General features: G+C 40.1%; 1 protein-coding gene across 24 annotated transcripts in view; it reads right to left on the bottom strand.

Annotated features, from left to right (window-relative positions):
- The window catches only part of ESRRG (estrogen related receptor gamma), a 372,308-nt gene that overhangs the window by 337,803 nt on the left and 12,365 nt on the right, over positions 1-22,140 (bottom strand). For 11 of the 24 annotated variants that reach the window (XM_068185640.1, XM_068185650.1, XM_068185651.1 and 8 more), the window contains exon 2: positions 418-463. The exons of 9 other annotated variants lie outside the window; for them this stretch is intronic. Coding sequence is in view for 3 of the 15 variants with exons in the window: in XM_068185636.1 (XP_068041737.1) it covers positions 418-463 (46 nt within the window). In the remaining 12 variants the exon portion in view is untranslated. Of the gene's footprint in view, positions 1-138; positions 174-417; positions 464-22,140 lie in introns of all 24 variants that reach the window. 4 more of the 24 variants (XM_068185642.1, XM_068185654.1, XM_068185662.1 and 1 more) reach the window with 1 other exon arrangement.

Raw genomic sequence — 22,140 nt, 5'->3', positions numbered from 1 at the left:
CAATGCATCTCTGAACATCCTGACAATGCTCTTTTACTCACACTATCTTTAATTCAAAAGTAATTTCAAATCAACAGCACACAAAGTTAAACCTAGTTCTTTTGAAAACTCAGAAAAAGAATTAATTCGAACCCTTACCTTTGGCACCTTAAAGACTTTTGGCCATGACTTACCTGTATAAATAGAAAGAACTAATTTACTACAGAAATGCCCATGGGCAAACATGTTCTGGCTAATGAAGTGTTCAGCTTTTGCATGATTAACCAGCTGGTGGGGGTGGTGTAAAAATCACAGGGCATAAAATAATAAGAAAATTGATTAGCAGCTCTCTTTTAAAGCACTCTATGAGAAATTTCTTTATTTTTGCTGAGCAGTTTGGAAAGTGACTGTACAGAAAGATAGACTTAAATGACTTACCAAGGAGTCAGGCAGAGACTGCACCAGGCACTCACTCCTCCAAGACCTGCATCACAGAGAGGTTCAAATGAAAAGCAAAATACCAACCAGCACCATGGCTGGATTACTTACACAACATGTTGGTCCTGCCAGTAGCCATAAAGGTAATTTTTTACTATACTGCAAAAGACATTATATAAAGTTAAAACCATGATTATGCCTTGACTCAGTTCAGTTTCTTCCCCAATGCTCTATACTTGAATACCTGAGCTGGCTACAGTATTCCCACAAGCAAATTTAAGAAGTGCCTCCATATGAGCCCGGGGATTCACATGCTACTTAGAAATAATGCACATATTTAGGTAATGCCACAGAAAAAAAGACGGGGTTTGCACTCACTAGGGACAAAAATTCACTTGCCCTTCCCATCCTGTACAAGGGGTTCCTTACAAGCTCACATGCTCTGCCCTCAAAATAGGACCTAATTAGTGTACAAATATTTGGCAGACGGGTCACGAAAATAAATTTATCATTAACTCTCCCCTAAACCAAGGCAGGTTATCCTGGAGCTATTTCCTAAAGAAATGTCTACTTCCTACACATTTGCTCTGGGTAACCCTTCAGCTCAAGTACAACTGGCTTGTAACAGTTTCTTTAAAAAGAAAACCCACAAATTTTTATGGCATGGAATTACTGAAGAAATATGAAAAAGCTGCTCACATAAAACATATGTAAAACATAAAAGCAAAAATTTAAGTTACAGATAATTTGCAATAGGTCATTGTAATAGTCATAGTCCCTCTTTAAGATCATTACTTCTATGGAAAATGCATGTTTTTACACCTATTTACGGACTTCCAAAGACCAGTCTATAGCTATGTACCATGCAGGCAAAGAATTTGCATCTCTGGGATTTGCAATCTGCTCCAGCCCTGGGGATGCAACCGTAACTGGGACTTCATGGGCTGGGAACCTACATGAACTCCCTCTGTCAATATATAAGCTGTCCCCTTATATCCACAGCTGATTTCTAACTATAACCAGATATTGCCTCCTCGAGAGTCCTCTCTTGTGGTATGTGATGGTATATGACATACCTTCATATGCCCAGTTACCTGGATATTAATTCAATTCCCAGATTATTCTGGTACACTGTGCATGCTGTGGCTCAAAATATTCAATCATACCATGGGATTTTTTGTGAGGAGCAATGATTTTACCTGAAGAGTTATTTTTTATAAGAACCAAAGCAGAACTCTGAAGCCCATTTTCATGACACCTGTATTTACTTTAATTACCACTTCCTGAGGAAGATAGTATCATTTTAAATGCCCCCAAAGAAAGAATTTTCCATGCAGTTTCCCTGTAAGAACTAGGCAGATCATACTGAGAACAGATCACTTTACTTGTACACCAAACATTCACATTGAAGAACTGGTCAGGCCCATGCAGGTTAGATAACTCTACAAATATTCCATAGAGGTGTTCTTTTCATATCAGGTACATCTGAGAAATCTTCTCACTAACCTCATGGTCAGTCAAGACTTCTGATATCAAAGAGGTTTTTGCCTATTTCCAAGGCATTGCTGGATCAATGGATCTCTATACACTTGCATAGATCTTCCTTTCAAGCCTCCTCTTTTTGGAAACATATTAACACTTAAGAAAGTAGGCATAGAGCAGACATGAGCAAACCAAAATAGAGGAAAACTGGAAACACTGGCATTTTTCTCAATAGATCAGTTATGAAAGTGCTATTTCCAGTCAGAATTCATCATAAAAAGAGAAATTTCTAGTTAAGCAAGAAGTAGCATTAAATTCCACTTAAGTCCAATTTCTATGATCATATTTGAATCATGAGCCATTTCTAAAATGTCGTGTATTTCTAACTCTGATGAACTGGGACCCTGACAACACCAGAGCTTCTAAGCTCTGTTTGAAGTTATTTTCAAACATGGTAACAGCCTAACATGGTTACAACATAATTTATTAATTGCAGCTAAGAAATTATGCTGTGCAGTATCTAAGTAACATCATAATTTTAGCTAGCCTACTTGTTTCAAAAGTAAAAAACTTTTTAAAGCCTGTTTGCTACAGAAAATGAATGCTTGTTAAAACTACTTCTTAAAGGAATTCAGAAACACAGATATGAGGCATAGCTGGTTTACAGAAGGCAAAACCTAATTCTTCAGACCTGCGCATCATACTCCAAAAGCTTTATGTAATTATCTGTTTGTTTACTTTTGAGCAATTGCTTTGGAAGAGCCCCCAGTGAGCGATGCTGTGTGCCCTGCAGAGGGGTCAAGCACAACATACAGGCTGCACACTGCAGGTTTGCCTTCAAAGAACAAGCAAACACAAAGGTATTTAGGTACCTAACTCCACTCATATCCACTCTCAGTGAAACTGATAGAGTAAGTGCCTCTGAGGACATGATCCTTTGACATCAATGTGGATTCCTCAAATGGATCCAGGTCCATGCTTTTATGGACACCAAAAGAGCAGAAAGTAAAAATCATTCTGCTGTGTGGCTTCTTTATCCTCTTCTATATTGGAGTTTCTCTAAGACCATGGTTCCTGGTAGAGGACACAACAGCCAAACAGGCTGGTCTAATTAACCAGAGTTTTTCATACTAATTAGGAACAACATGAGCATTAGGCAATCAATAGGACACCTTATGCCACTACTGCTTAAGTCTGTTTTGACTACTTCTGGTTCAGCTGTACCCTTGAAGCATATTTGGAGGGTTCTTCCTGGCACCCTCCCACGCACCATCAATTTTTAGCAACAATAACCTTTCCCATTACACTAGAAATTGATAAGCAACATTGTTAACCTATGTGATGCAGCTAAAAGTCAGATGTAAAGTGCCAAAGGATTTTTTTTTTCATTTTGGTAAATTAGTTTGATCACTTCTAATCTGATTATACACTTGACCAGTGAGTAACATAGTATGATACTCACCACACTGCAAACAATTTGCATACAGACTTGTTTAACACACACATCCCACTCAGGAGCAAGGAGAGCCATGCTCCACCATTCACTGTACACTCAGCAACTCACTTCCAAATTCATATGAAATAACAATGCAATCATTTTTTCAAAAGTTATTTAAAACTCTTTCTGAATAACTTCTTAAGGACAATTGGCAAGAAAGTAATATGTCTTAAGTACAGAAAAAAAACAGAACACCTGTAAAGCATCTTTTCCAATTGAGAAGCTCAACTGCTAAAATTAGTTCTTGGAATTTCTCCTTTGGGTGTCAGTTCAGATCTTGCTCCAAATGACCACTAACAATCAATCCTACTGACTTTGAAATAATCCACAACTACACAATAAGGCCTGTTTGCATGCAACCCCCTCACAAAACATCACATTCTCATACCCTTATTTTTAAAAATGCACTTTTGTTCCAGTGTCCTGAAACTAACTGTACAAACACAAAGAACTCAGATGCCCTCTCAACCCCCACTGGAAGTGACAAGTGAGTCCTTCTAAAATTGCAAACACATACTGTCAAGTGCAGGTGTTTGTAAACAAGTTTGGAAATGTTTCTAATTATAAACCCTAGGAGTTAAAATTAGAAGTCCAATCTGCTAGCCTTAAAAAAAAAAAAAAGCACTTCCAAAAGTGTTCATCTAAATGAGAGCAACTAGTGATGTTTCATTTAGTAACAACAGCAGAATTCCAGTCCCAAGCTGCATACTGCTCTTTATCAAACTTTCCACTATGAGTTACATTTCTAAAAAAAAAAAAAAAAAAGATTTGATAAGAATTTTAATTTGCTGTCATACTATGATACTGTATATGTGAAAGTACAATCTAAAAATACCCTATTCACAGGTCTCCCTCGTTTCACATAATTATAAAGAGGTAAAAGAAATGTTCCCAAATCTTCTGAATCTGTCTTGGCTGACAACATCAAAGTTCAGCTTTTATGGGGAGCTTCCTACGCTGACCTTCTGAGAACTCAAACCAAACTCTGCTCGAGGGAGCCTTACTCTTCTGGATGAAATTCTCCTCAATAACCTCAACTACTGCAAAGCTCGGCTTGCCTGGCACAAAACTGCTGAGAGAGGAAACTCAGAAGGGCAACCCCAGAGCTCTGGCTGATGGAGATCTCAGGATGCTGCCACTGAACTTGAGGTGTCTCAGACTTGTCTTCACTACTCTGATGTGGAGGTCAGAAATGCAGCTCTAAGGACCCATGTGCTCTGACCAACACTTCAGACAGAGGCTGAGAAAAGGCAAATCCTGCAGCCCTCATACACTATTTACAGAGCACTATGACAAGATAGTGCAGGCACAAAGATGGACTTTACCCTTGCAGAAGTTTAGGGAAAAAGCAGAGCTAAGGGAGAGGGAGCTCTTCTAAGGGGAAAAGAAAAAAGATTCATTAATCTCATTTTTTCTTAAAGGAAATATAACAGAACATTTGAGCGTGTCAGAATAGCTTCTGCTGATTACAAGTGAGCAAACATGAAACAATTGCAGAGAGGCCTTGATTCGAGAATGGGGTAGTCTCCTGCTGCACTGTCCTGAAGAAAATGGAAAGGAACGTGAACTAAACAGTGAGGACCTGCTCCAAGAACAAGGTGGGACTGGCCCTGCCCAGCAAATATCCCTCTGTTCCTCATCTACAGCATAGACAGGCACTGCGAGGGGCAGGGAAAAAACAGCTCTTCATCCCCTGCACAGCCAGCCTCCTCCTACTCCACTGGGATGTTACAAGACAGAGGAAAAGTCCAAACCCATCCTCTTCAAGAACCAGGACAGAAAGTAAGTTGGTCATGTCTCTTAACAGTCAGGGAGCTATTTCTCATAATAACCACTATCCAACCTTTCCTTTTATTTCCCTTCCTTTTCTTTTTAGCCTTTGCTCTGTAAAAATAATAGCGTAAAAATATTTTTTTCTGGAGGACCTTTTGAAATTCACTGCATTCAACAAACATGACCATATCAGTTTAGTGCTGTACAGTCTTGTACCCAGCAAGTGCAGTGCTTTCCAAGCAGGAGTCTTGCAGGTGGCACTTCCTTTGCTGCAAGTCATAATACCATAAAATAATGGAATAGGTTGGGTTGGAAGGGACCTTAATGGTCATGTAGTTCCAACCCCACTCTGATGGGCAGGGACAGCTTCCACTACACCAGGCTGCTCTAAGTACCATCCAACCCAGCCTTGAAAACTGCCAGGGCTGAAGCATCCAACTTCTCTTGGCAACATGTTCCAGTGTCTCACCATCCTCAGAGTAAAAGTTTTTCCCTAATTTCTAATCTTAACCTGCCCTCTGCCAGTTCAAAGCCATTTTCCCTTGTCTTATCATTATATCCTGCTAAAAAATGTGTCCCCATTCGTTACATGTCACTTTTAGGTATTGGAGACTATAAAATCTCCTCAGGGCCTTCTCTTCTCCAGGCTGAACAACCCCAGCTTCTCTCTGCATAGGAGAAGGGCTCCAGCCCTCTGAGCATCTTTGTGGCTTCCTCCAGACTCACTCCAATGGGTTTACATTCCTCCTGTGCTGGGAACTCCATAGCTGGATACAGCACTCCAGGTGGGGTCTCACCAGAGCAGAGGAGAGGGGAAGAATCCCCTCCCACAACCTGCCCACCATGCTGCTCCTGCTGCAGCCCAGGATATGGCTGGCTTTCTGGGATGCAAAAGCACATTGATGGGTTTTATTGAGCTTCTCATCAACTAACCTGTAACTGCTTCTCTCTTAAGCCATGCCCTGTCTTTTTAAGCCCATTCCATTTCTTTTTTTTTTTTTTTTTTTTTTTTTTTTTTTTTTTTGTGACATAAGTAAGGGATGGAGAAGCCACTTTGGTGAAGGGACCACAGTAATTAGGAACAGAGTGATGGTGCATCTCACCTGCAGCTAGTGACCTCTAACCTTCTTTTACTAGGCTTGGGTACCTCATCCTCCCCTCTCCTGGCCAGTGCTGTGAGAGCTCCCTCTCCTGTTCCAGTTTAACCAACGTTAGACCTTGTCCTACTGGAAGCGTGGCCCGAGTGAACAGAGCAGGTTCTAAAAGAGTCTCAGCAAACGAGGTTTCCCGCTAAAAACTGACATCAAAGTAATTCCCTGAGGGAGTATAAACTTCCAACTAAAACCTATGAAAATTTACTTTATTAAACACAGAATTATATTCACATGCCCAAGTTGGTATACATACTGTGGATATTGTGTTATACAATATATACACATATATATGTGTATGGGCACACACACACATGCAGCATTGCAAATCTTTAATGCTACTAACCTCATTGCTATTTTAATTCCAAGCAAGGATAAAAATCATTAGATTCTACTAAGCCCATCTAAACTTCTGAATGTACCCATACTGGACTCACCTAGAAAATTTTTTTTTTCCTAAATGAATACATATTGGAGCTGTGTTTGTGTGTCTAAAAAACAGGATTTTCACTGGGTATATAAATATTTTAATTAACAATAAGTATGTATTTAGGAGATTCTGCATCAAAGTCTAGATCAGTTAGGGCAATTAACCCATTACCTTTTGTAAGATATTAGATGAAAGAAAATAGGAAATTAGGAAATGCATAAGGAATTTAGAAAATGCATCATCGGACTTAAATTAAGCATTTGAGTGGTAGAATAATCTCAGATAGTGCATTATTTCTAATATTTTCTGCATGTTCCAAATGAAAGCATGAAGAGCAGCACAATTGCATATATCTTCTACCAAAAATAGCTGAAAAATACTATAGAAGAGTGCCTGCTGGGTTGGTTATAAAAGTAAAGTATAATCCATTAACTGCTAATTAGAAGCATCAGAAGCACGCTTTGCTGCAATAAGAGCTGGCCCCTAAGTAGATGTTTCTGTAACCATTTAAAGGCACAGGGTTTCTCCAGTTGCTGAGAATGGAGCTTGGATGGTTTCAGCATAAAGGCCATGTGAAAAGAGACTATGGCACTTGGCCATCTTACCCAGCTGTTTTCTAAATATGATGACAGGTGCCATTTTTTCCATTTGATCGTGGAACGTAATACATCTTCAAACAAATTTTCCCCAACTAGTCTGGTGCAGTTACATTTCAGAGATTCAAATATAAGAATATTTGCTTTTTTCCTGACAGACACATATTACAGAGTCTTTGGCAGATATTTCATTATCAGCCTTTTTCTCAAAGCTGAATTTTTAGCTTATGTATTACTTTGCTTTTTACTGCCATTGCAGGAGGGAAAGAATAAGCACTTGGGCAAAGGATTTAATTCAGAAGGAACTAAAAAGCAGGGCGGTGGGGAAGCTACTATTTATAATTAGACAATAAATGAAACTTAAATAAGGAAGAATCCGCTTCCTCTCTGTTCACTACTTCCTAAAGGATGGGAAGCATTGCCATAATTTCTCCTCTTCTTTATCTGACTAGCCACCTGGTCATACTGAGCTCCTTTCCTATCACTGAAAGGCCAAACAGGTCTTTTGATTTGTTTGCCTGTGAAAAGGTCTTAAAGGGTTATGGCAAAAAAGGTGAAGCCAGAAGAAATCCCAGTAGTCCAGCTCCCCGCAGAAGTACCCAAGACACAAAAAGCAGCAATTACGGACATGAACAACAAAGAGATGATCCCTTGAAATGGACCACCTCCAAACCCCAGCCATGCAGCATGTGGAGCCAAAGGGAGCTCAGCTTCCTCCAGGGCTGGAGTGGCCTCGAGCAGTGCAAGAGGACAGGATACAAGTCAGAATGCACAACTCGAAAAATTAGGAAAAAACCAAGCAGATAACTAACTTCCCATGTTAAAAAAGGGATGTAGCTAGTACAAGGGGAAATAGTTCAGGTCAACGTTTTGGGCTTTTCATCTCCATGGATCAATCAACTAACAAACATAGGAAGAAAATTTGTGTGGGGCAGGAAATGAGGGCATTTAGCTTTTATCTTTCTGCCCCATTTTCACCTACAACACAGAAGAAACTAATTTCTTTTAAAATGGTGGAATAGGGGCATCCATTAAGGAAAAATAAGATAGTAACAAATTATTGTATATAGGCAAACATCTAAGAAACAATAAAACTAAGATAACAGTAGAAACAATAAAATCAAATTTAGTTTAAACCAGTGTCTTAAATATTTGTTAACCCTGGCAGAAGCTCAGAAGGCAGATGAGTATATCTGTTTTCATTCTGTATGTAAGAAAACAACCATAAAATGCCCCAAAGCCACGGAGGGAGTCAGTGTCAAAGACATGATTAGTAGTTCAGAAGTTATCTGATTCGGGTCACATGGTGTTCCAAAAACCATACCTAAATATAGCATGCAAGAGATCTGCACAAAGAGCAGTCCCATGATGGGAGCACACTAAACTCTCCACAAAATTAATTAGGGTTATTTTGAGGCAACCAAAGGAAAGCAAGAAGGAAAAAAAAAAAAATCAATCCTTGCCCTGCCCAGTTCTGCAAGAGCAGATGTCTCTGGTATGAACAAGCCTCAAGTGTGCAGGCCAGGCTCTCAGGGAGACAGTTCCTGGGGAAAACCCCACACAGTACCAATGTGGAAGGTGGGTGGGGGGCACAGTGTGGCTGTATTAAGGAATACAGCTCACTGGGGAAGAGGATGGCCCTGTCACGAAGGGGACCAGCAGGAAGCCAATACTTGAGTTCTTCTGCTGATGTTAACAGCATCCTTCTAACACAGAAAGAAAACCATCTTTTTGGAAAGGGAACGTCTATGTAAACAATACTCTTGGCACAGACCAATACTCTTGGGAAAAAAATGAATGCTTCCCAACATAGAATGAAAAGAAAATTCCCTGTTGGAAGTTGCTACCCCTGAAATCCTCCATTAGCTTTGCCCCTTGAGAGGGAGGAGGATTTTCTCACACAGCCTAAAGAGCTACTTCTAACAGCCTTCCCTACGTGTAGGCATAACCAGCAACCTCATGGAAAAGCATGCAGATCCTCAAAAGGCAGCGGGAGCAGGAGGAGAAAAGAGAAGTGTTCCTCAGGTCTTTTGAGTTTCTTTTGGTCCCTCTCTGTTAAGTGGGCACGTTTTTTCCTATGTTTCCTGAACACTGAATTGCCAGGTGGCTTCTGACCTCTGCTGACCTACAAGCTGATTTCAGCCAGCTGGCCTAGTTCACAATTTCCCTATAAAACCTATTTTTAAAAACTCAAAAACTCTGCTGGTGAATGCCATGGCAAAGATTTTAGGATGACCACAATCACCAATTTACCTGGCTATCACCTTTGTTCCCAAGTACCAGGGGGAACAATTTTTCCCTCAAGCACTAGAACACGCAGGACATGTTGATGTCGCCCTGAAGATCTGGGTAAAGCTGAAGCAGGGAGTACGGAGAGCAGGACAAAGTGCAGGACAAAGCTGAGAAGAGGCATAGCTCTGAGGAGTGCTGCTGTCAGCAGGTAAAAAGCAGGCTCTTGAGACCAGACCACGGAGCAGGTGCTCCAGAAGGCAGGTAACAAAACACAGTGAGCTGGGACACAAACTGCAAATTTCGGCTCCAACGCTTCAGGCCATTAGCAGGTGCTTCAGGCAGTCATCCAAATCAAAGTAAGAAAGTGGAAAGAGCCAAATGCTAGTTAAAGAGGTTTGCTAACATGAAAATCCCAGCACGGGCAGTTAAAACACTTCCCCATTGTGGGAGCAGGCTAATAAGAAAAGAACAAACAAACAAAAAGCATATGCAATTTTTGTAAAAACGGCTGTGTTGGGGATTTTACTATCCCGTACTCGAGCCCCAAAGATACAAATGTTGGCTGGGATGCTGAGATCAGCAGTTATATGTCCTCAGGTGGTTAGAGATAACACAGAAAAGAGCTGGCATTTGGGGAAAATAGAGGGCCCATTTGATAATGCTTCACTTGAGCGTAAGAGGGTTTTCCCTGTGGGTATTGTCCCAAAGAAAGCTCCAGGCAAGTTTAGAATGGTTCATTACTTGTCACATCTAGAAGGTGAGTCAGTTAATGATTACACTGACTCCCTTTTAACTTCAGCTTCATGTGTTTTCAATCTGAGAACAGTGCTCTCATCAAGTCAAATACCACTCACCACAAACAGAAATACAGAAGATACCTACTTTTCAGATGCTCACGGCGGCACACCTATAGTTATTTTATCTGTCAGGATTTTCCTGGTGCTTTGCAAATCATAATTTTGGTAGCTAACACATAGCATCTGCAACCCGTGTTCAGGGAGTTGCCACTTTTCTGTAAGAACATACAGTTCAGAGACCTGGCACTTGCTTTATTGGGATTAGTCTCCAAAGGACCCAATACTGGGGCCTTGAATGGATCCTTACAAAATCCAAATATCTACTTCCTCGAGGGTTAATTCCTCAAGGTCTCCTCAACCTAGAACAACACTACCTGGTTTAATTTACCTTACACAGACATAAGAAATAGAACTGGCTACTCCAAACAGTTGTTGGTGCAGGCCAACTATACTGGCCAATGACAGTATATTTTAATCAGATGGTCACTTGAACATTATTGGTAAAGTTCTCCTCACTAAGGCTTGCATCCCTTGCCAGAGGCTAGCAGCTTAACAGAAGGAGAGAAACAAACTCCTGTTATCAGAGTAACATGAGTCAATATGTGGAAAGATACTTCCATCTGCTCTGTGTTGCTGGTGACACGACATTACAATACAATTTGGTATACATTTGTAACAGAACAGATAAAACAAGATGGCTCAGCTACTATCATTTATGTTCCACATGTATGGGGAGTTCTCTCAAGCCTTTTCTATAGAGTGGCTAAGACTCACTACAGAAATTTTGAGGGAAAAAACACGTTGCTGTTTATTTCAGAGAGTTAATGGCACAGACAGACAACTATGATGCACTTCCAAAAAATAAACAAATTCTTCTTCTCAAACTGCTCTCCAAGGAGACGCATTTGATCAGATACGGGAATCGCCAAACGAACCTGCTGCATCCAGCAACTTACAGACACACACAACCTACTAAACACAACCCGAGAGTAGAGTGGCCTGTGCTGTTTCTGCATTAATTTTGTGTCCCTGTACATTACCAGATCCCTGGGACTTTCATGGTCTGTGGGCAGCAAATCAGCTGAGCCAAAAGGGAAGGTTCCACCTGACTAGGCCAGGAGGAGCTATATTAAGCTTGTCTCAGCTGGAGGTCATTCTGCATATTTTGAAGGCTACTTTCTTGGTAGCTGGTCAAGCAACCAGTGACCAGAAATTAAGAACTGAATCTGTATAACATCCGTAATACTCAGAACACTTCTGAAGTTCAGACCCTACGCATATAAAGTTCCTAATTTCCAAAATGTTTGACCAAAGCCATTTCTCTCCAGGCTAAGCAGGCTCTCACGTTTGTGAAGTGGTTGCTTCATGTCTCATTTCTAGTAGGCTGCCGGTAGCCCTGCAGCCAAGAATTCATTTTCACAATTCCAAAACATTTTTTGATACTTCCGGACCAAATGGCTTTGCAGTAGAAATTGGTTTCTGTCACCATCTGTTGTTCCATAGTTCAGAAAGGCTAACATTTTCCTTCAAGAGGGAAAAAGTTGGGGAGGATGCATGGCCAATACGAATGGAATAGATATTCTTTTCCTTACTGTCACTTTATAGGGAAGGCTTGCCCTATTTCTCAGCAGCTGTGAAATTGTCATCAGCAGGATTCTTTACAAAGCTTGGTGGCATATGGAATATATTGCTCACTTCTTAATACTATAAAAACAACCTTGCTGCATAACTGAGCTAGGCAAAGAAAGCAGGTGCTTGATAAAAAAAATTCATCATGCATCAAGCCTCTGTAGACTTTGTAGATACTGTAGACAAGGATATTTTGAAGACAAGGAGGGTTTGAATTACTAAATAATATTCTATAGAAGCCCCTAGGCTTCAGAGGTGGGACAGTCCCTTAAAAATCAGCAGGTGAAATCACTGTGCCTCAGGATAACATCATATTCTGCCATTCACAAAGGCAATGTTCACATTCCACACCAAAGGGAAGTGTCACCCCCCCCCCCTTTTTAAGACATTAAAAACTGCTCTGCAAGGATCCCATCTCCATTTCTGATGTGGTAAGAGACTATTTAGCATCAGTTTTAGCATCATCTTTTTGTCACAGCCCAGCCTTATTTTTACAGCTTCTTAGCCAATAAGTAAATTAAACAAAATAATAACAACAGCAACAACAACAAAACAACAACAACAATAATAATAATATAAGAAGTCCATGGCATTTTGGTAACCATACACACTGAATTGCATACACAGGGCTGGAATTGCAGCAGTTTAGGTTCTCACTACAGGAGACACACAGAGAACAAAGGGTAAATGAGCTTGTTGAATATGCTGGTCTTTAAACAGTCAAGAGCATTGCAAAAAAAGCATGAAAATAAGACGAAGTACCAGAAAAGGGATTATGATGTGCTGCAGTTACACTGCTGTATACTCCCCAGTGAATGTCCACTCAGCCATCCCTGCACATACGCACGCAGATATATTCACAGTCATCTGTGCCCTGCTGCACCTAGAATGGCCCCAGCAGGTGAAACCAAAGGGCTACTTAGGCTGACTGGCTTGTCCAGGCCCATGGCAAACAGCAGATGCTTAGTGAAGGTCATGGAGAAGGGGTATAGTGACAATTTCCCAGACTACTCTTCCCAACATCCATCTGTTTGTGGCTCAGAGACTTCCTTTAACAAAATATATACAAATTTTCCAGATTACTGATCTGCTTTTAGAAATCTTCACTTGCAGTTACAGATGATTACTCAGAGCAAGGTTCTTCAGCTACATTGCATGTTTCTTGTACTAATTGAGGTATTACATGTCAATATGGAAAAATCCAGCCTGTTGCCCTCATCCCAGAGGGAAGAGCAAACTGAGTATTTGGGCAGCTCATGCTGCCTGAGCTACTGTACAGGTCTTCTGTGCACAGTCCAGATAGAAAAGAGGTCTGCTGCAGCCATGACAATGCATAGCAGGAAAAGTCCCTCTATGATGGTGGAAGTTTGGAAGTGCTGTCCTATAGGTTATGATTTTGAGTTGCATGTAAACTATTAAAGCCATAAATACAGATCTGTCATCTATGAGGCTCTGAAGTTACCCTTTGGTCTCCTGTCACTGTTTAGATAAGTGGCCTTTTAGCAAAACAGGATAGGGAGTACATTGCTGGACACTGAAGAAGTACCAGTTACGTGGACAATCACGGGACAGCATGCACCTGTCACTTCCCCACAGTAACACAGCGAGAGGGTCATCACTCTTCCAGAGGCATCCAAAAAAACAGTTCTTGTTCACAGTTCAATATGTTTGCTATTTATACACCTCCTCATTGCTCAAATATTCTTTGCTCTGTATTCTTTACTTTTGCTCTGTATTCTGTAACACCCAATAAAATTAAGCCAGAAAAAGAGAGGCCAAAGCGAAGTGCAGTATCCAAGAACAAAAGATTCTCCTAGAAGTTTCCCACTCTATTCATGTAATACACAAAACAAAAATAATACAGACTAAAGCCTACTATCTAACTAAGCACGCTTAAATAATATTTAGCTCTTTGCATCATCCAGAAATCTCAAAATACTTTACAAAGGTGTGCAGACTGGGAAGAGCCAGATTGCATGCTACTCCTAGGCATTTGCTCTTTCCATTAGACTGCATCACCACCTCCAAGTATGACCACAATTCTCTTGCAGCTGGCATGGAGAGATGAAGATGTGCATTAAAGGAATAGCTTTTCCTTAATTCCCTATGCACTGATTGTTTTTAATATATTGTTTCAAACATTCTGTGTATAAAAGTAACAGCAGACCATGCACCTATCTTACTCTTAACTACTACTACATGTGCTAGTAATACTTATGCAAGATGCAGTCCTCCTTTCAGTTACAGTAGGAATGTAGTCAATAATCAAGCTATAAATGCCTCTTCTCAAAACCTTGAAACAAGGAAAAAGTAGGTTTAACAATCATCAAGAAAAAAAAATATGATGATAGAGGAAACAAAGATAAAACCATGAAGAATTTTGTAGAACTAGGGAAAAGTCAATGCCTTTCTCCACAAGAGACAAGCTTGCAGAAATTATCACAGAAGGAGTGTTTCATAACAAAATTCAAATGCCAACATGGAGCAGAAATACTTGGAAAGCTCAAAATCTTACTTTGAGCATGACCTGTCAAAATCAGCATGGAGAGCTAAGTCAGTTGATAAAACATTCCTATGTCAACCTGCACTCTCAAATCAGAGAGCTTCTGTCAACAAGTTCTGGTCTTTGCTACAAAAGTGGGAATCAACAGTAACACCTCAAAAGGCTGAGGATCGAGGTCAGATTTTTAAATATTTGTTGAACAACTTATATTTTGCATACATCAATGCCTATGGGCTTCTGATCAAGGGCCGTAGCTAATATAAGTGGTGTATCAAAACAAATACTTGTCAACGTTTTTTTATTTTGTTGGGGTTTTTCAGGCTTGCAGTGAAAATACTATTGTTGAGACAAAAAAAAAAAAAAAAAGCCAAAGAAAAGAAAAAAAAACTACCAAAATTTTATCTCCAATCTCTCCAGTTGGAACCGTTGCTGTTTGTGTAAACTCAGTTCAGGGAAGACATAAATAGCATCTTTTTAAGCTAATGATTTTCACCACAGGCCATTTAAAACAGGTGTTAAGAGTGGCCCTGAAACAGATCCCATCTGTGTTCACCTAAGTTAGCTTATTTTTGTTTTGCTCCATTTTAATGTATGTATACATCCTGTGTTTCCAGCTTGTCTTTTCAGCCCACTCCCGTCCTCCGCACTCCCAATCTGTCAGCCAGACTCCAGGGACAGGAATTAAAAATGACCACGTTTAAAAACTGTACCTCCCTGTGTAACAGACTTTACAGAAGCAGAAAGACTAAAAAGCTGAGAACTTCCCCATGGTCTTTGCCTATTAAATCCCACAGCTTGCCAACAGCAGGGCACGTTTTAGTGTCAAAGAACAGGGCACTGGCTTGTGTTTCTGTGCGATGGAAGAGCTGTGGTACTCCAGTCTCTTTACATTTCACATCTCACTGTTTGCGGAGAAAGTTGACAACACCAGGATGCTCAAAAACACCCTGTACTATTACACAGAGGAAGCAAGATGCTTGCTTAGAAATAGTGCTGACACCAGAATACGGTTGATTCAGCATGGATGATAAAAGCTTATTTTTGGATGGTTCAGGCAGTATTTGATTAAAATAGGATTAAATCCTCATCAGACTTGCTTAAAAATCATTTTACACCCATCCCATCAGTGTGCATCATTCTCTATCTTACAATATTTTCCACCATTAAACAGAAAGAGAGGTAAGTTTCTGTTCATCAGATCAGTAAAGAGGTAGACAAAGTCCTTGAAAAGACTAATGCAAGAAAGTAGGAGGAAGGATTCAGTCAACTGGCAACTAAACAGAAGCCTTCTGATATTTCCCAGTGCGAAGTAACAGGATCTGGGCTATAGATATGTTTGTCAAACATATCTATAGCAGGGATAATTAAGTTAGTGCAGCAAACTAGGTGCATGCTTTGAAGTGTTCATGCAGTTGCTATACTGACTTTTCTTTCACCTGGTAGGTTAAGCTAACACCTCACACTTATTTGCAGACTCATGACCTACCCTCTGTCCTTTGTTTCTGATAGCTGAACATCTTGGAAATGATATTCAAAGGTTTTGTTATAAATAAAAGACTAACAGAAGCCTAAATACAGACTTCTGTCACCGAGGAATAACCGCCTGGAACTTCTTATGGCTCCTTTCTGCCAAGGAGTTCACATAACTTTACAAACAAATATTCTTCTAAGGTAGCTATTGCTATTTTTTCCTTTTTCAAGGCCTCTTGTGATTAGCATCCAAAACCTTGATCCTCAGTTTCCTGTAACTGGAAAAAAAATGGGGAAACACAACATTCTTGCCCTCCTTTGCAAAAAGCCTCAAGGATGTTTCAATTTCTATACTGGTATCCCTCAGAATAACAGGGTCAAAATATAAACCAGAAAGCTTTAAATCCCCTGTCTTTGGCAGTAATTTTTTACTCCACAATATTACCAGCAGTGATACCTTTCCTGTAAAGATCAAACCTAACACAATGGTGAGGATTCCGCTGGGGCTTCTGCCACTGGCAAGAGCAGCACCCAAGGGTGCAGAACCTACAGTGATATCCAGATTGATTCCCACTGATCTCAACGATGCCAAGACATTATCTTTTATGCTTTTCCATACAGCTGGGGAGTGATTTCATATGCAAAGAGATCTTCACTTACCTACATCCTTCTAAAAATCAGAGTTTTATGCTGTCTCGTCTTCACCCAACTCAATAGGAGGCCTATCAACAGTCTCCACTTTTCTACCCCAGGTTTCTAAGGCAAAAAAAAATATCATTACCTTTATTTACACTAGTGTATCTCTAACTGGGTTAGGACCCTGCACACACAATACAGGTTCAAGACAGTGGCTTGTAGCCCAATAGACTGGATTGAGACATGCACTCCTGAATTTCTCTCCACTCAGAAGTAACTGGCATTTACTTCTGAGCAAGAGACACAATTATGATAAAGACAGCATTTGCCCTTGTGCTTCCTCTGTTACACAATTTCTACTTATTCTGTCAAAGACATGCATTTTGGGTATTTATGGATCTGAGAAATCCCAGATCAGACATGAGCATCACTGACAGGGCAAGACACTGCTGTAACTGTCCTTGTAGTGTCCATCCTGTAGGAACACATGGCTTTCGTTTTCCAGTAACATCAGATGAATGCATCCATTTTAACCTATTCATTTGTCAAAAAAGAAGTGACACTCTCTTGCCGCATTTGGTTGTTATGCCTTTGCCTTTATTTCCAAGTTATTTCTTAGCTACTTGAGTTATTGTCCCCAGTATTTCATTTCTCAGGACACTAACAGGCTAGCTGAAATCATATCTCCATTTATATGAGGGCAAGAAAATCTCACCTGGGTCCTCTACCTGTACCCATTAAACAACCCATAAAACTGCCTCAGAAGAGTCAAGCAGCAGACTTACCTCCGATAGCTCAGTTGTTTTCAGAAAGGAAAAGCAAACAAGCAAGACGGGGCTCAAAAGCTTGCCCCAAAATAGGAACCCTTGCTCTTCTGAGGGCTCCAAGCCCATCTCAGGAGTGGCACCTCACTGGCATTGATGTGAAACCCATGGCCTGACAAGAGCCAGGGACCCCACGCACGGAGCCACTGTCAGCGCTGGGAAGCAACAGTGAGCAAGGGAGACCAAACTTCCTCCTACATGCAAACTCGAGATTCCATTTTCTGCAAGGTTACCCCCATGATTAAAATGTTCTGTAATTTACCCTTAAAGGCCAGTCATGCTGGGATCCACCAGAATCGATCGGTTATCTTTTACCTCCGCACATACCCCGTGTGTGCCTTTCACAAGTAATATGGTTTACCAGATGAATGCTGGCAATATTTTCCACTAATTGCAAGAGTTACTAAACTGAACCTTAACTAAAATTAAGTTGACTATTAAAAGCTCAATGAGTAACCCAGCAAACGGAAGCACTGTGCATAGGATTTAGCAAGCATGCAAGTGATCTGGCAGCCACCAAAGCACAATACTTGCTGAACTTCCTATACCTAAAATTGGTTCCATACAATAGTCATACGTTCGTGATATATGATGAACTAATGCTCACAATGTTTGGGTGCACTAAAATGCCAAAATAAATGTATAATAATTCAAGCATGCCATTCTGAAAACACAAAGTGAGAAGACTGAAAGTTACAGGTTAATTTACAACATATACTCTCCTTGAAAATAATAGAGCTCTCTGTATCAGTTTTAAAAATACATTAATAATATCCTTAGCTATTAAGGTGTCATTATCATAGATAGTCATACAAATTTTACCTACCTGTATATAAACACTTCTAGGCTTTTTAAGGAGCATACACTGCACTTGTCATTACATGTTAAGTTTATTCATTGTATATAGGCTTTTCATGATTGCAGTTTCTAAATTTACAAATATATCTTTTTTGTGCTTTTATAATTTCTAGGCCATACATCTATACAAATATTTTCTACATTCTGTATTTCTGTTTTCAACACTGTACACAGGTCCATAAGTCAAAAGCAGCAAGAAATAATATTAAGATTGCACACAGTCTGGCTATCTTTAACAAATTAATAAACTAGGGATTCCCTGAGAAGAATTCTCTCTCTCAGGCAAAAAAATAAGAAAAGAGAAAAAGAAAAATATGCCTATCTAATAATGTGGATAAAAGGTACTTTGTCACAAAAAGACAGAATGATTCAGGAGAAATTCTAAGAGATTTCCTAAATACTGTCCCCATTAAAAAAAAAATTAAAAATCAGTATTTTAAAGAAGAAAAGGTCAAAATGGACATATGCACAGTTATGGGAAAGAGTTAAAGGTATTGATGAAAGACTATTTGCTGATAAGGATGCATCTATTTGAAATAGGATAGCATTTGGGAGTACTCGAACAGAAGTCTACAGAAAATTGATAAATCAAGGAACTAGCAGGATTTAAACAGACAACAGACATGGCTGAGAACACATGAAATGTCACGAGTACAGCTGAGAAATAAGTGATGGCACAGGACCACTTACTCTGCTACTAACAAGACATTTGCTTTGGCCTCTGCAGAGCGAGACAGCTATCAATCCTGCCACAGCTCCAGAAATGCTTGAGACTGAAGCCCTAAAAAAAGTGGTTATTATTATCTAGGTGTGCACATGGAACACCCCAATAAGCCTGGCTTTCAAAAAACAAAATATCCACCATGTATCACACTCAGGTAAAACCCTAAGTGACTTCTTACAGAAAGGAGCTCTTCCTCCAAATACTGCTGTTACAAAACACCAGGGCCAGGATTCTCCAAGAAAACCTCTGGGAGCAATGTTAATTTCACATCCCAGTACCCAGCTTTCAGGTGCTGTTCCTGTGCCATGGAGCCCTCAGCCCTGCTAGTCATTCCTGTGCCTCCTGTGCCACCCAACTCAGGAGCGGTCATCACAGAACAAGAACAATCCAATGCTGCCAGCAGCAGAAAGCCAAGGCCACACTCATCATGAAGCAGCCCCGCTTCACGTCTAGGAGCTCCATTTTTAAGCAGTGATACTCAAATTTTTTCGTTTCAGTACCTTTTTCAAGGTTCCCAGGCTGCTCCTGAAAGAAACCTACTGGAGGGTCCTTTCCTTCAAGGACACAGCTGGAGAAAGTGAGAGATATCACACACAGAAATCCACCGTTTTGCAACAAGACTTTGCGGTTTCTGAAGTCCGCTGGGATGTGAGGGGGGAAAATGGGAGCAGAGAGGCTCAACCTTGTCAGGATGGAAGTGCTTGAGAACATCCAAAGATGATCTTTGGCCACCTGGGAAAACTGGATATTGAAAACATAGGCACTCACACAGGTTAGGCAACTTCTAAGGTTAGGTGGCAGTTCAGTGGGGATATTGAGGATCTCAGTGTGGGCTTTCAATGCCTAAATCCCACTTAAGTCCCACTTAAGGCATCTAATCCTTTTGTGGATCTGGGCCTAAAGCCTTGCCAGAAAGGAGAGAGTCTATGCATGCAAAAGCTGATGGTCAGTGACAGTCTAGTTCTGTTAAAACTAAACTACATAGAGAACGACCTTATTTTGTACAAAGGAATCATGCAGAATAATCAAAGACACGTTCTAGTCATGGAAAGTTAATGGAAAGTTAATGCAGCTGATACAGATCACAGTCCTGAGTTTAGACCCTATGACAGTTATGCTGACCTGGAGAACATTATAACCCATAAATCATGGGTCTTCAATAGCTTGTGGGAAGAAGCACATTTGGAAATATTCAAAAGACAAAATGACTACAGAAGTGTTCAAAAAAACACCTCTCTTACTCACAGCACTTAAGAGGCACAACTAGAAAGGAGGAGAAATTTATAAAACACTGTAATGTTTACAAAGGGTTAATAATTCAAAGAACGATATTCTGTTATTCAGTGACCAACTAGTTTACCATGCTCCATGGAATTAAGTAGTTTCAGTCCAGTTTCTAATAGCCAGGAAACCATCTGGCAAAAGTTACCAATTTATTTCTCACTTACCTGCAGTGCTGTTGGCTGTCTCAACCATGAAGTAAAGTGTGAGTGGATGTGGATAACAGTTTACCCTACACTCCCTACATCTTGGATCTCTGTATCACAAATCCATTTTTAATTTTTTAAAGGTGCCTGTACTTACTCCCCTTGAATTTAGTTGAAAGGACTGCAAATATGATATTTTCATATACAAACTATCTTATTGATAAAAGTGATTGTGGCATATAAGTAGAATAGAATTACAACAATAAAATACAATTTAATGTTACTATTCTATATTACTGTTATTACAAAATAGATATAATTAATTATTTTAATGGTAAATATTTCTGCCAGATCCCAGGTATGCACTGCAACATTTAACCGACTGCAATCACTAAGATTCCTCTATGGTTAAAACACTGAGGTCTCCATTTTGGGGATTCAAATACATCTTCCCAGAGCTCTGCTTCAAATGAAAACTTTCCTGCAGCTGCCCATCAACCAGCATCTGACCTTTATAAACCATGGGAGAAACAAAGGGACATGCTTCCCAGTTCTTCCTATCATCTGCAGATGGGCCAAGAGTTCTGGCAGCTCACTCACTAACTCCTGCAAATTTTGCATTATGAAATCAGTATTCAATGCAAAATAGAGGAGAGTAGAATAAGCATGTATGTCACAGATAGCAAAGGTGCCAAAGATACTTTAAGCAGAGGAAAATTACCCATTCTCCCATGTCACTGAAGTCCGTGGAGTCATGGTGCACTCATTCCTTCCTGAACACTGCATTATCCCCTCCCCTGAAACATGGTTTCCTCTGGCAGGCTCAAAGATTGATAAAGCTCCCACTTGGTTTTCAAGGGCTGAAGGAATTACTGATGCTTTGTAATCAGCTCACGGTAAGGAGGCCAGTGTGGTTTCCCTGATTTACTTGGACATTGGTCTGGAGTCTCACTGTGCTTTCACCTGCATTTTACTTTTGGTTCTGGATTCTTTCCAGGATAAAGACGCAAAGTCAAGGTGGTATCTTTCTTGTCCAGCCACCTCCTCCCTTTTGGTAAAATGTTAATATACTGACAGGTCTGATATATAGGAGGATGCCAATACACTCTTAACATGGACAAAGTCAAACAACAGAAAATATTTTGCAATTTGGCATTCTTCCCCCCCAGATATTCCTATTTAAATGGTTTCCCTTTAATTCTCAAAAGTATGTATTTTCAACAGAAGTCAGTCTATTTTTGCCTGATGTTAATCTATGTATAAACTAAATCTCACCTTCCCGACCCACAGAAGCAATTGCCCCCCTGGTCTGGCAAGGCAGCTCAGAAAAATAGGGAGAGCAGGATTTCTCCTGCATCTATCTATGCATTTTAGTGGCAACCCGTGCTTGGCTGATACTGGTCAGCTGTAAGAGACTGATGAGAATTGTTTGAAATACTTCTGGTTGAAAAATATATAAATCAAAATTTCTAGTAAAAAAAAAAAGAGATGTATGTGACACATATGAAATATAGAATTAACCTAGAAAAATAAAAATAACCAAAGTTCCAGCCTAGGACTCTCACAATCTAAGTTTTCCAAATAATATAGATGTCACAAAACATAAATACACAAAACAGTAAACCAGTACACTGCAAGGCGACAGTATTCTGTCTACAGAATAGAAAGGGTTAATTTTCTTGAAGAAGTTTAG

Source organism: Anomalospiza imberbis, chromosome 3, assembly GCF_031753505.1.
Source record: "Anomalospiza imberbis isolate Cuckoo-Finch-1a 21T00152 chromosome 3, ASM3175350v1, whole genome shotgun sequence".
NCBI lineage: Eukaryota > Metazoa > Chordata > Aves > Passeriformes > Viduidae > Anomalospiza > Anomalospiza imberbis.
This window is presented reverse-complemented; position numbering and strand designations above follow the sequence as displayed.